At 37.1% G+C, this 14,421-nt stretch overlaps 1 protein-coding gene and 1 pseudogene across 1 annotated transcript in view; one reads left to right on the top strand and one right to left on the bottom strand.

Moving 5' to 3' along the window:
• Nucleotides 1-592: 592 nt before the first annotated feature.
• Nucleotides 593-14,421, bottom strand: part of LOC136267016 (receptor-type tyrosine-protein phosphatase S-like) — a 151,370-nt gene continuing 137,541 nt past the window's right edge. Inside the window, exons 10-34 of the mRNA XM_066062066.1 lie at nt 7,544-7,828; nt 7,254-7,496; nt 6,905-7,201; nt 6,750-6,859; nt 6,464-6,662; nt 5,805-5,943; nt 5,471-5,747; nt 5,392-5,425; nt 5,213-5,333; nt 5,001-5,152; nt 4,674-4,943; nt 4,441-4,626; nt 4,301-4,377; nt 4,107-4,241; nt 3,755-3,877; nt 3,540-3,703; nt 3,354-3,489; nt 2,056-2,211; nt 1,902-2,001; nt 1,781-1,851; nt 1,591-1,725; nt 1,401-1,535; nt 1,195-1,343; nt 947-1,082; nt 593-840 (exon numbers count right to left, since the gene is read on the bottom strand). Of these exons, the coding sequence (XP_065918138.1) occupies nt 751-840; nt 947-1,082; nt 1,195-1,343; nt 1,401-1,535; nt 1,591-1,725; nt 1,781-1,851; nt 1,902-2,001; nt 2,056-2,211; nt 3,354-3,489; nt 3,540-3,703; nt 3,755-3,877; nt 4,107-4,241; nt 4,301-4,377; nt 4,441-4,626; nt 4,674-4,943; nt 5,001-5,152; nt 5,213-5,333; nt 5,392-5,425; nt 5,471-5,747; nt 5,805-5,943; nt 6,464-6,662; nt 6,750-6,859; nt 6,905-7,201; nt 7,254-7,496; nt 7,544-7,828 (3,920 nt within the window). The 3' untranslated portion in view covers nt 593-750. The remainder of the gene's footprint in view (nt 841-946; nt 1,083-1,194; nt 1,344-1,400; nt 1,536-1,590; nt 1,726-1,780; nt 1,852-1,901; nt 2,002-2,055; nt 2,212-3,353; nt 3,490-3,539; nt 3,704-3,754; nt 3,878-4,106; nt 4,242-4,300; nt 4,378-4,440; nt 4,627-4,673; nt 4,944-5,000; nt 5,153-5,212; nt 5,334-5,391; nt 5,426-5,470; nt 5,748-5,804; nt 5,944-6,463; nt 6,663-6,749; nt 6,860-6,904; nt 7,202-7,253; nt 7,497-7,543; nt 7,829-14,421) is intronic.
• Nucleotides 10,380-13,510, top strand: LOC136266483 (uncharacterized; annotated as a pseudogene).

The raw sequence follows: 14,421 nt of genomic DNA, 5'->3' as shown, positions 1-14,421 counted from the left end.
TGTGTTCTCAGTGTTGGGAGTAACGCGTTACATAATATTATTACTTTTGTGGTACCTAAGTAATATAACGAAATATGCTATAAAAACAGGTAATATAACGCAAGTTACTTTACTTACAAATGTAACGCATTACCTCAGTTATATAGTTACTGTAACAAGTCTAATATTACTACTACAAGTAACGAAATTACTAATCTCGTTAGTTATCCTCTGAGTAATGCCAGCCACAACGAAGTAACGAAGCCTACTGAATGAAGCTTATTCACCAGCTTCTTACTTATAACCAAGATTTGCACATTGTCCAACAACGCAATCATGTCATGTGATAAGGTGGTAGTTTCACACGTGACAGCTTAAGGCTGTTGACACAAAGTAATATAATATGTAATATTATTATAGTTACTTTATTTTATGGGTAATATGTAACTGTAGCTAAATAGTTCAGTTGCAAGTAATATGTAATAAGTAACGAGTTACATTTAAAAAGTAACTTGCCCAACACTGTGTGTTCTGCAATGCTGCCTACAAGAAGGCTAAAAGACCGCCATAAATGTTTGCAGTTTGTAGAAATGAAGTAATAGTTCAGAAGATGTAAGCTGCAAGTAATAATTAGTAAAATATTGTACAAAACACTGTTCCTGTCATGAACTGAGTTCATGTTAAACACTAATGAATAATACACTAACAAGTCTACTAATATAAAAATACAACTGCTACTACAGCGTGGGGTTCAGAATACAAAAAAAATATTTACATGGTAGCTCCTTCAGAGAAGTTGTCATAGTTGGCAAAACGTTGCAGCATGGCAATCAGAGCATTGTGAATGAATTTGTACTGGTCCTGTTAACAATACAAACAGTAATATTATGTTGAATATTTCCACAATGTCTTATAACACTGAAAACTTTCTAATAAAGCATTCAAATTGTATTACTACTTCTCTTACAGCATTGGTCACAAGTTGTGGTTTCTGTGTACGCATTGTTATAATAGTCTGGAACACATCCACCATCTGTTCAGCCTTGAACCTGTTAATACTGACCACCAGAGCACAGAATGTTCCAGAACGTCCAACACCATCACTAAAAGAATGCAGTAAATATACAATAACTGTATATTTGAGGACAGTAGCAATACTTTTAACATTCATCCAAATAATTTCTCTCTCTATATAAAAAAATATTGTTTACTTACCTGCAATGGACAATGATGGGTCCATTGCCAGTTCTACGCTGGACACGTTCCATTATTTCAATCATATCAACAATGGGGACAGAACTGCTAGGACAAGACTGTTGTGGCCATCTTACATACTGTAACTGAGTAATGGTCCTGGAGGCTTTCTAATGAAACATCAAGACAACAATGCTGACAGGTATGCATCAATATTATGTCCTTACAGTTTCTACATGAGTTATCTTCATAACTCTCTTGATGACACTCTCACCCAATGGCTCCTCAGAAATAGTTTCAATAACAAAAGTGCCAAACTCAACAATCTGACCCTTGTCTGGCCAATACTTGAACGAAGCCTCCTGTGATAGTGAACTATCATAAACTACTCTATTATAAAAGTCAGGATGCACTTACCTCTCCATTCTCCACCAACTCCCCCAGCATTATAAGTGAACATGATTTGTTCTCCCATAACATCTTCCAGAAATCAACACTAGTTGATTCCATGGGTCCAGGACCAACTATGAACTCCTTACTATGACGATATCCCTTAAGTGACACAAAACTCTCTATTAGAACATAGATAACATGAAAGTCAGCTTACATCAATGTAGCAAGCATTGATGTAATCTGGTTTGTTACCAACTGGTGCTAGCTGAACTCTAGAATTATCAGCTACACAAAGTGATACCTGAAGTTTTGTTATCACATAGTAATATTCTTACGTGGTAAGATTTTTTTGTTACGATTCTTGGTCTTGTTCTTAGAAGAACTAGCAGTTGCATATGTAAACTCTGATTCTTTAGGACTAGCTTTTGTCAGTTTCTAATATAATAGAATAGCATTACACTAATATTATCTGTTTAGGATTTTACATGCCTCAAATTGTAACTCAAATCCAGTCTTCTTGGCAGATGGAGCCACAGCAGATAACTCACTGACTTTATCCTGTACACTCTTAGTTGGAGCAGTAATGGAAGTGTCACCGTATGCAATGTACTCCAACAAGGCAGTGTGGATCAGTGTGTACTGTGCCTAAACCAATGAAACTCATTAAACTAGATTACATCTCATTGCAATTACAGAATGGTTTATATAAAATATTTAGCACTACAGCCAATTTAATATATCAACATATCATGTTGGGACTACTGTATGGGTTCTGTGTTACAACTACACTACAAGGACACTGATAATTCTTATATACATTTATGTAATAGTTGTATCATGTACCCGAGTGATTTGCCTGATATGTACACGCAAGCTTGAGGGCCGTTAGGCCCGAGAGCGTGGGTGTACATATCAGGCAAATCAAGAGGGCACGTGATACAACTGATATGTACCATTGTGGTGGGCGACTAATCACCCAAGCCAATACGAGGCAACCCGCTGGATTTATTATATAGAGAGTCTTGTAAAATTCGATTATGTGTCAGCAGCAAGTAACGTTGCAGTTACGTTTATTAGCATAAACGGGAAAATCCTATCACGGAAACATTCAATTTTGCGATTTAACAAGTGTTTCAAAGTTGCTACATTGTTTAACCACTGTTTACAATGTTTTCTAAACATCCAGAGGGGTAAGCTTCGCTGTAGAGTGGTTACCTCGTGATATACGAAAAGTGGGCGTGGTATGTAATCAAACACGTGGGAACGCGATTGTAAATTAACCATGGCACTAGTTCTCACCTTAAACTTCCGTTTGTCAACTCATAGGGTGGTAAGGGTGTCGAATCGCCTTCGTATGAGTGCTGTAGAATGCAAAATCGGGTTCATTGTTTTCATCACGTGAGTAATACTAAACTCCCACAATCGAATACTGCCAGGATTCTTATAAAAACAAACAACGTTACCTCATCAGATATATCAAGGCCATGGTACATTTAAATGTACCATAGCCAGCCATGGTTTAACTTAAATGTACCATGGCCAGACAGGGTTTATAAGATATGTACGCAGGAATTTGGCTTTGAAGTTAGGTGGTTTCATGGTACATTTCATTACAAACACTTGTCACATAATTAAAACATCAACATTCTTACAAGAGCCACTGTGGTGTGTAGGAAGACCTACATGAGCTGGTATGTAACCATTAGTATTATTCATAGCAATTACAATAATAATCATTTAAATTACTTTTACCATATAAGGCTATGCATTTAATGGTTATGTCTTACTGATGATTGGACCATAAAATTCCTCCAGTATCTCAGCTTGAGAACACAATTGTAAACATCTACAATATTCTCATGTCTGATGTGTTGTATCTCACTGTCAATGGCTATGAATGTACCAGTACGACCAACACCAGCACTGGAGTATGATAGTAACAACTGTTGATCTGTAATACTGTTTGATCCTACCTGCAGTGTACCAACATGGGCTTGCCAGTCTTTCGTTTGTGATGTTTATCAATTCTCTTTTGAAACTCCAACAGAGCAGTGCTGTACTTTGGTACTCCATGATCAGGCCAAGCCGTGAAATAGAATTGAGTGACTGAACGAACTTCATGTTTCTGATTGGTGACCTACACAACACACTATAGAGTATACTAATAAGTTAACTGTATCATTGTCACCTTCTCAATAGTGAAATTTCTTATACAATATTTGGCTATTTCTTCTTGTTTCAATACTGTTACTTTGTAGTCACCATACGTAGCTGGTTCAGTATTGTTGGGCCAGTATTGGTGACATTTCACCTGTGGGGACACATACAGTAATTAGAAATATATTATAATGTTAATGTTTTTAATATCTTGGCCATTTTACCAAAGAAGGTTAGCTAGCCTATACAAGTGCTGACACTTAAAGCAGCCATTTAAAATGCTGTAAGTTGTTTACCATAAATGGAGACAGCATGGTTCAGTTATGTAAAATTAAAAAAATCCATCATTACAACTGATATTCATTTTTATGTATGACGTTTACTTTAGCATCTTCCACTAGTCTGGTGACCATGACAATAGTGGCAACATTTTTTTCCCATATCATCCTCCAGAAAGTGTCCACTGTGTCAGCAACTGGTCCTTGTGCAGCAATGTAAGCCTTGGGCTCCTTGTAACCCTAAGATGTGTATATTCTGTTCATTACACTGTGTAGTGATGATAACTATTGGAGCTTACATCAATGAATGAAGCATTAACATAGTCACTTCCTGGCTTGTGTCCTTGTAGACTCAGCACCACACGTGAGTGGTCATCTTGGGGGGGGGGGGAGGGACATATGTTAACTACAGCATAGGGAAGTTGTACAATTTACTTACATGGTACAATGTTCTTGTATCTGTTTTTGGATGCATTGACATGAAGTTTAGCAGTGTGTTGGCTGAAAGGTATGTTGACTACCATTGACTCGTAATCTGCTTCAAATTGCTCATTTTTCTTTGACCTCATCATTGCCACATGCTCCGGAAAGTCATCGACTTTGATAGATTTCCGTTTGGACATTTCTACACTATCATAATAACATGACGTTGTTGTAGTACACAATTCTAACCAGATGGCAACTGAGGGTTAATCACTTTAAGACGAAGCCTCTCAGACATACTACTCTCAGCACTACTAGCAGTCACATTATATTCTCCACTATCACTAAGGTTAGTATTAGTAATGTACAGGGAACCATCTGGGAGTACTGGATAGTTGCTTGGTTTGTTATCTTTCTTCCAAGTGATCTCTGACTCATCAGCATAAGGTAGTTCCACAAAGAGAGTGGTTGGTTGTCCAGCTGATGTGACTACTTCCATTAGTAAATTATCACTTGGCACTATATAAATACCAATATAGCATTTATTGAACATACCCTGGAATTACAAATAAGTACCTTGAGCAGATAAAGCTACAGGATTAACTACAGGCAAAGGCTTGGCCTTATCTTCCTTCATCTCCTTCTCCTTCATTTGAATACCAGAGTCACTAGGAACCACTTGAGATAAGTCATTCTGGTTTTGTTTTAAGTACATTTTCTTGTAATAGCTACAACAAAATTGCACAGCTCTTATATTATTAGCTAGTAGCCTATAGGTGTATACTTACAAAAGGAATAATATAACTGCAATTATTATGGCAATAAAGATCAGTAGTGCCACTATCACACCGACCACAACTCCTACTGCACTACCACTACCACCACCACCATCAGATGATTGACTGTGGACTGTTACGTGAATTAGTCATGTGCACATATTAAATGACAAAATATAGCTAGTGCTTACATGATTCAATCATAGTAGTGGTAAATATTTCATTCTACAAGAGACAGGTAAATTTGACATTGACGTGTAATGTAAATACCTCTTGTGTACTGTTAGCAGAGAATATACGAAAGAAATAATAGTTTCCCTGAACGTCTCTGTTATAAAACACATGACCATCAGGATCAGTAGTGATATCACCAGCTCCCAGGATGTATCTCATGGTATTATTGGAGTTGTACTGATAGGAATATATCACAGCTGCCACATAATACAAAAGAGAAGACTCATTGATCTTTTCAAGAAGATCTTCAGTCGATATCTCCTCAACATTTTTAATCACACTATCATTGACAGCCACAATAATGTAGAGATGACTATAGAAAAGGTAAAATAGTATTAAAGTACTTATATAATATACACAATACACTAACCTGAATGGTCCATTTTCTAAACTGATGGCTGGTAAATCAATGGTAAATGTTTTATCACTCATAGTCCCATTACTGACATATGAATTTTCATTTATTATCAGCTCAGGCTTATTTTTATCCACTTTTGCTAATGATGGTTCTGCACAAATCCATTATAAAAACTCCACTAAACACCTATTAGATATTTACACATACAAGTACAATACAAAGAAATAAAGAAGAGACAGGAAACCATTTGATCCTTCTGTAGTGTGCAGAGATCGCTCGATTTTTAAACGTGTACATATTTCTTGAAGAGTCTTGTTGCTTTTCTTCTGCTGTATCATTTGCTGCAAATATATACGTAATCTTCTTGTCTTGCTGGTACCGATGTGGACTTTTGAATTGTGGCAAAAATCACTGATTACATTTTAACAACTAAATATCCTACGTATTGGTTAACAAGTCTACACACTATATAGTCACACACTGTACACTATACCTGGCTATGCACTAGCTATAGTGTACATCATTAAATTTAATACTAACCACCAGAAATATTTTTAATATAATTTTTCCATGTATGGATCAAAACAAATCTACTTACTCAAACAAAGGAAAATACTCTACTGTACTACAGCAAACATTATTTATAACACAAGGTACACTCAATAACAAACCTCCAGCTAATGTTCTAGCAGAGACTATATTACTCTTCTCCCCCTTCAGTGATCTACCAGTAGTTCCTATCAACCTGACTGCTGTCACATATACACTGTACTCTGTGTATGGTCTGAGGTTGTCAAGAGTGTAGTTACCAGTGAAGTTGGTAACATTGACCACTTGTACTGGTTGGTCACTGCTATTGTAGTAGTACACCTAATTGACAGAAATAAACAACGGTATTAATATGCTTGAGTGTACACTGTATGACATCAAGGATGATAGGTGACACAGACAACATACATTGTAATAGTTGATACTACCATGAGGACTAGTAGGAACACTCCATGTCAGCTGCAGTGAATTAATGAGCACTTGAGTAACGTTAAAGGATGTAGGTGGTGATGATTTCTCTGTAATATACAATGTAGTTATTATACATTGTAATGAAAATATACCTTCAACTATTAGAGTAAGTGATGTGCCAACACCTCCACCTTCAATATTTCTTACAATACACCTATATTGTCCACCATCACTATTAGTAATGCTGTTGATATGAAGAGTAGAGGATGCTGTACGACTATCATCCTCATCAGTTGTTGTTTCATTAAACTCAACTCCTTTTGGTGTCCTCCAGGAGAACATTAAGTTTTCTGGAGCATCCTGATCATTAGTAGCAGTACATGTGATCTGAAACTCTTCACCCAACACTACATGAACTTGTTGTGGTAGTTTCTGTACTGTGGGAGGACCTGATATATAGTGTATGTTAAAGTAGAAGAAAAAATGCTATTACTAACATACCATATACTGTAATAGTTGACTCAACCTGACCACCTTTATTTCTAGCCACACACTTGTACACTCCCTCGTCTGATTCCTCTCTGTTATTAATCGTCAACATGTTTGAGTTAGCACCAGACACTACTACACCATCCTTCATCCACTGGTAGACTATGTCAGTACCTAGTGCATTACAAGTGAGCTGTGTTGACTGGCCAATAAATACAGTGACATCATCAGGGTTGGTGAGGATTTGTGGGAGAACTGCAAACAAAGAACAGTAATCTTTGGCCAAGAATAAAATTATTTACTTAACAACTCTGCTTCATTAGATTCAGCACTCTTTCCATCACTATTAGTAGCTCTACATCGATACTTGCCACTATCAGCTACTCTAGCTCCGTTCAGTGTTAAACTACTACTCACTCCATTACTGTGTGTTGTAACTTGTGTAACGCCCGATTTGTATATTTTTCTGTTCTTTTCCCATGTGATAGTTAGTGTATCACTTCCATTAGCAAAACACTCAAATATCACTTTGTCATTGTTATTAACAAATTGATTTTGTGGATGCTTCCAGAACAATGGTAGACCAGCTACACATATCAAGCAGAATGTAAGTAATTTAAAACAAATTAATTTTTTACGGCAGTCAATTTGTTAGTACTCATTGGTAATTATACATAATTAATTCAAAGATTCAAAATGATTCTTTTAAAAGTGATAATTACCACTAACACCTTGCACTGTAACATTATAAAATCATTATTAAGGGGTGGCTTATCCAATAAGGTATTCTAAATAAAATGCGTCATCAAAAATTGTGGAGACCTAACTGCTGTTATGTTATTTTGTTATAAGGCTTGCAGTATAAGGTAAAGGCCAAGTGCATCAGGTAGTGTTGCACTGATATGCATTTTTCACATTTACCAATACCAATTATTTGCCTGTTCCTATAACCAATATACCAATATTAACTGAAAAAGGAAGCCAAGTAGTCATAGCCAGCTAATCAAAGGGTGTTTTTAGTGGGATTCACCCTTTGTGGAGAATGATTGACTAATTGTGTGGGCAGCCAGTAAATATACATAGCCTGCTATAGCCTTGCAGCCATAGTTTCGCAAACAGTCCAGTTAAAGGCTATTGCTGGTGTTCCAGCCTGTCGTAGTGCAAAACATTCGTCTAAATTTAATTAGTACAATCTTTGTAAACTTCAGTACTTTTGCTAACTTAATCGCTAATTACTGAGCTCCAGCAAAATTACTGTAATTTCGTACAAACAATTTTGTGTAAAAATATTTTCATATGATTTACGTGAATGACTGCTCTATTAGAGTAGTTTGATCTTACAGGTATGTAAAAATTTTCACGTAAGAAATTTTCGTACAAATTTTGAATACGAAAATTATTTTACAACAAAAAAATTGCAAATTACAGTATATTGGTGCCACCTATATGTCCTTGGGATTGTTGACAACAAACTGCTCATTAGGCCTGCTAATGCCAATATACTCTAAATTTTACCTATCATTCTTTCCAGAATTTCTCAAACATTCTCCTATTATTCTTTTTTATTCTTGTATCTAGCCTATTGTTAATTCTCCTTTGGTTCTGTGGCTAGTCATTTAGTTTTCAAGATGATCATAAGCAGTTTTAATTAATAACCATTATAAGAGTTCCATCTTACACATCATTTTTTTGTAACCATAATAAGTAGTTACAGCAAGCTATGTGCAGTAACAAGAGTTCACAATAATATAACTGGTAGTAATAATTCAAGTACTTTCAATTATTGGTGTATTAAGGCTGCTAGTGTATTTAAGTTGTAGCTTTATTTAGCTAGCTACGTACTAAGTTACGTAGGTAGATAATGATATCAATCAATATATTCAAAGACTTCAAGCTTCAAGAAGATATATGTACAAGTTTCAGAATTGGAGATAACTAAAACTGGCTGCAAATTGTTAACTTGAAATAATTTGACTGTTCTATTAGGTATTTGAGCGTTCTGTTAGAGTATATCAATGTTTTAGAAGCTTTTCAGCCTCTTTTCAGCCAGCACTTTGCAGCACTCCGATATAATGTCAGCTATATATCATTCATAGTAGCTTAACTTTTCCTTCTAGCTACTCAAGAAGAGACACGCCCCTTAATTCTACCAATTATTCCCATGGATGTCCGATAATTCTAAAATTATGCCTGTAACAATCCTATAATTCTGGAATTATTCTCACAAAATTGGTGACCTATTGATGCCTAACTGTCAATAACTGATTGAATTCTTCACATCTCAAGTGGTACTTTGTGCAAAATAAAATATATCAATCTGCTTGATGTTGCCCAGGTAGTGATAGCAAAGCTCCAGGTCAAATTACACCCTACTGGGAGCTTGAATGGGCTGTAGTCCAGGGGAATCAGAGTAAGTCTGGAAGATCCGGCAACTGCCGGACCAATGTTTACAGGCAAAAAGCAAAAAAAAAAAAAAAAAAAAATATATATAAGAACGATTTACTATAATCACATTGCCGAGTCATTTAGTAACAGCAGCTGAGCATGAGGTATGAGTGATCTTTCAAAGGAAGTTCGTTGTCCTCCTAATCCTTCAAAGAATTTTATGTTTCCTAAAAGAAAATTTGGCGTGCAAGGAAAAGATCAGAGATCATTTCGTTCTGAATGGTGCGTCTCTTACACATGGCTACACTATGATGCTACTTCTGATGCGGCATTTTGTCATCTCTGCATGACAGCAGAATTCGAGAAGAAGTTCCTGGCTAGCACGAAAAGGGATCCTGCATTCATTAGCGCAGCTTCACATATTGGAAGGAAGCAGTTACAGAGTTCAAGAAACACATGAACAGTGCTTGCCATCAAGAAGCTGTAGAGGCCATTGAAATATTTCCCAGACAGGTTAAGGACATTGGTGAGCTCTGTGATACTTCAACCAGTTATGAGAAGACTGCTAACAGAGCAATATTTAAACACATTTTGCAAAACTTGTGTTTCTTAGCTCACCAAGGACTGGCTTTTAGAGGACATGACACTGGACTGGACAGCCAGTTTACCCAGTTACTTCAATTGAGACCGTACGATTGCCCTGAAATACTTACATGGATGGCTAAGAAGACAAACAAATACACTTGAGCAGGTATGCAGAATGATAGCTTAAAAGAAATTGCTTTGTACATTGTAAGACAAATTTGTAGAGATGTTGCTCACAATGGGTTTTATACGCAGATGAATGTACTGACATGTCTAATAAAGAGCAGTTTACTATATGTTTAAGATGGGTAAATGAACATCTTGTAGATCATGAAGATGTGTTGCGCTTGTATAAAGTAGATGTAATTGATGCAGGTAGCATAGTTAATGCTATTGATGAGCTAGCTTGTCTTATAGTCAGTGTCGTGGACAGTGCTATGATGGTACTTCTAATATGTCACGGAGTAGAAATGGTACAGATTCGAGCAAATGAAAGTCGCACAGTACTAACTCATTGCTATGGGCATGCACTCAATGTTGCAATAAGCGACACCATCAAGCAATTAGAGCTGGAAGGTATCGGTATATAATCAATAAGATGGTATTTTACTTGTACCGGTATTGATATCGAGCTATAATTTTAATACCGAGAAACTGCTATACCGTTAAGAACTGGTATACCATAAAATACCAGTATACATTTTGACACGTGAGTGGTTATGTGCTCAGAATGTGTGAACTTGCTTCGAAGGAAAAGTCAATGTGATTAGTGTGGAGTTATTTTGGGTTTAAAGCAGGTGAAGATGGGAAGCCAGTTAATTCTGAGAAGGCCATCTGTCATGGATGTACAAAGAAGCCAATATTAGCAAAAAGCAGGAACACCTCTAATCTGTCAACGCATCTCAAGAGACACCACCCGAAGCAGTATAGAAGCACAGGAGAAGAAAAAGGCGAAGGAGAAAAGTTTGAAAAGGTCTCAAGGACAGGCAAAACTGAATGTTGTTGACTAGTCGGCAGTGATATATGGCCATGCAAGTAAAATATGGCAAGAATTAACCAACATCGTGTTGTACTGCATTGAAGACGTGATGCCGATTCATACAGTAGAGAAGGAAGGATTCAAAGCATTACTGGAGCGGTTTAATTCAAAGTACGAGTTGCCTAGCCAAAAATATTCCTCCCAAACTGCACTGCCAGCACTGTATGCTAAGACAAGGGAAGCAGAAGAGGTGAAAGAGGCAGGATACTTTGCTGCTACCATAGATTTATGGTCAAGTGCTACAAGTGAGCCATATATTAGTTACACTGTTCATTTTATCACTCGAAACTGGGAGCTACGCAGTCGTTGTTTGCAAACCATGTTTATACCAGAACAATATACTGGTGAGAACATAGCTGAGACTATCTAAGTAATGCTGGATGCTTGAGGTCTTCCAGAAGCATACCATGTGTGTCTGACTACAGACAGTGGAAGCAATGTTATCAATGCTGCTGAAAGGCTACAGATGACCAGATTGGCCTGTTTTGGACACAATTTGCATCTTTCAGTAACCAATGCTTTAAAGGATGACCCAAGACTGAGTCGAGCTGTGGGTGTGTGCAAGAAAATAGCGTTAGCCTTTTCCTCTAGTTGTAAGAAGAAAAGTGAGCTATCTAGAGTGCAAACAGAGATGGAGCTCCCACAGCATTCATTGATTACAATAATATACAGTGCACACATTTAATTATGACAATTACAATAGGTACATGACTATGGTACACACAAATCTAGTTACACATATATTATGACTAAGCTTTTGTAAGCCAAGCACATGAGTCATCAGCCATGTGACAATGTGGTAGGACTTTTGGGAGTGGTTGGTTTTTTACATACACACACTGGTATTTGATTACATGCGTAACATGCATAGTTTACAAATCCATTTACAAGTATTGTGCTTAACAGTGTAATGGTAATGTTAGTATTTGTTTCACTAGTCCTGTGCAACACGATGGGGATCAATGCAAGCAATGGTTGGGCGGGTTTTGAAACAAGAAAAGGCAGTACATCAAGTCCTCAGTAACAACCGTAAAACTGCTCACCCGATTGCCACATGGCAAGACATTGCAGTTTTGGAGTCGGTAAATAAAGCTCTTGCTCCACTTGCAGACCTGACAGACAACCTGGGGAAGACTACGTCACAGTGTCATACATTAAACCACTCTTGCATCACCTTAACACTGAAGCTTTGGCTGTAAAGGATAATGATACTACACTAACAAAAGATAACAAGGAAAGAATCAAGTCATCCCTCACAGATAAGTACTGTGACAAAGATGAAATCAATATGCTGCTAGACGTGGTTACAACACTGGATCCTCATTTCAAAGCTGATTACATGAGTGCAAGTGACATGGAAAATGTGAAAGAGAGAATAATGGATGAAGCACTAAATGAAGAGCAAGTTTGTGCCTTGCTGATGCCACAGTCACCAGAAGATTCTGGTGAGATCACTGACACTGATCAAACAAGTGAAAATGATCCTCCTGCTAAGCGAAGGAAGTTATTTGAGTTGTTAAATAAAAGTAGATCAAAAGATTCCATGTTCCCAGGAAATGAAAATTCTAGTTTGAGCCTTTTTGTGAAGTGGAGAAGTATCTCCAAACCCCTCAGCTTGACATTGATGACAGTCTAGTTTTTTGGTGGAAGGGTAACCAGCAGATGTTTACAGTCTTAGCACTGATGGCTAAGAAGTTCCTGTGTATATGTGCATCAAGCAGTGCTTCAGAACGCACATTTAGCACAACTGGGAACATTGTTACACATAAACATACATGCCTGAAACCAGCTAAGGTTAACATGCTGCCATTTTTAGCTAACAACTTGTAGAAGAAGTGACAGTCAGTCTACAATAAAAACGTTTACATACAATTACTTAGCCTTAGTATACTGTTTGTAATGTAATTTGTTATATTTGAGACAACTAAACATGACTTACTACTACACTTGTGTGAGGATGTTTGTATGTGTTAACAAAATACTGAGATAGTTATTCATACTGTGATATTTTATAAAATATCGACTTAAAAATTTGTGTACTGCCCAGCTCTACAAGCAATCCAGGCTATGCCATAACTCCTTGGATACAGCTTTTGAAATAAGCAAATTGATTTGTTTTTACCTCAAACGAAATGCAGCATTTGACAGGATTAAAACTGAAGTTCTTGGAAATGAAGATGGCTATAAAGTGGATATTCAAGAATTTTGTCTAACTAGGTGGACAGTTAGAGGTGACGCCATTACTAGTATTATTGAGTAGTGTTGCCATGATATATTGATACATTGATAGTATTGAAATAACAAGGTGGTGATGATATAGCTAATTAGTTATATCAATGGTTGTGCAATAGTGGCACTGCTTAATATAATGATGTGGGGGAGGCCAGACATATTTGACATTTAATTAAGTTATGCATTGATGGTGTAGTGTGGTAAACAAGCGTGATGGTATATTTAGCGAAATGGCGGAAACGGCGGAATGGGTGGAAACAGCAGAATCATCATTTACAGATTATGGACAGTCTTAGAACACCCACTTCCAGTTAGCTACTCACTGTTACATATATAAATACAGCTACATAGCCACAGGCTTTACAGGCTCACCATGACTGATTACCACATTTTGGTGTTGAATGGTCAGGCTAAGTCTCGGGTGGCCATACTCTATTTTCTCAGGGTGGCGTTTACAGATTTTCAATTATAAGTACCCCCCTTGAAGGCGCTTGTAGTAACATGTACTTCAAAATATGGGGTGTGAGGGTTGAGATATGACTACACTCTAAGAGTGCCACAGATGATGTTAAGCTGCAAGAAGACAGAAAATCAGTGCTACAAAGACCATGAGCTTTAATTGTGGTGAGCTCTATGTAGCTGTATTTATATATCTAATCAAAAACAGCCAAGCTGTAAAAAAGGATGCGGCCCCCAAAAAGGCCATGGTGAAAAAAGATGTGAAATCCAAGGTGGCGGCCAAGAAATGGCTGTGATGGTAGGTTAATGGTAAAAATTTTAATAACGACAATTCAGGTGAATTTGGTGCCAAGACCAAGCAGCACAAAATTCACCTGAATTGTCGTTATTAAAATTTTTACCATTAACCTACCATCACAGCCATTTCTTGGCCGCCACCTTGGATTTCGCATCTTTTTTCACCATGGCCTTTTTGGGGGC

Source organism: Dysidea avara, chromosome 9 (genome assembly GCF_963678975.1).
Source record: "Dysidea avara chromosome 9, odDysAvar1.4, whole genome shotgun sequence".
Lineage (NCBI taxonomy): Eukaryota > Metazoa > Porifera > Demospongiae > Dictyoceratida > Dysideidae > Dysidea > Dysidea avara.
The sequence above is the reverse complement of the archived record's forward strand: the minus strand, read 5'-3'. Positions and strand labels throughout refer to the sequence as shown.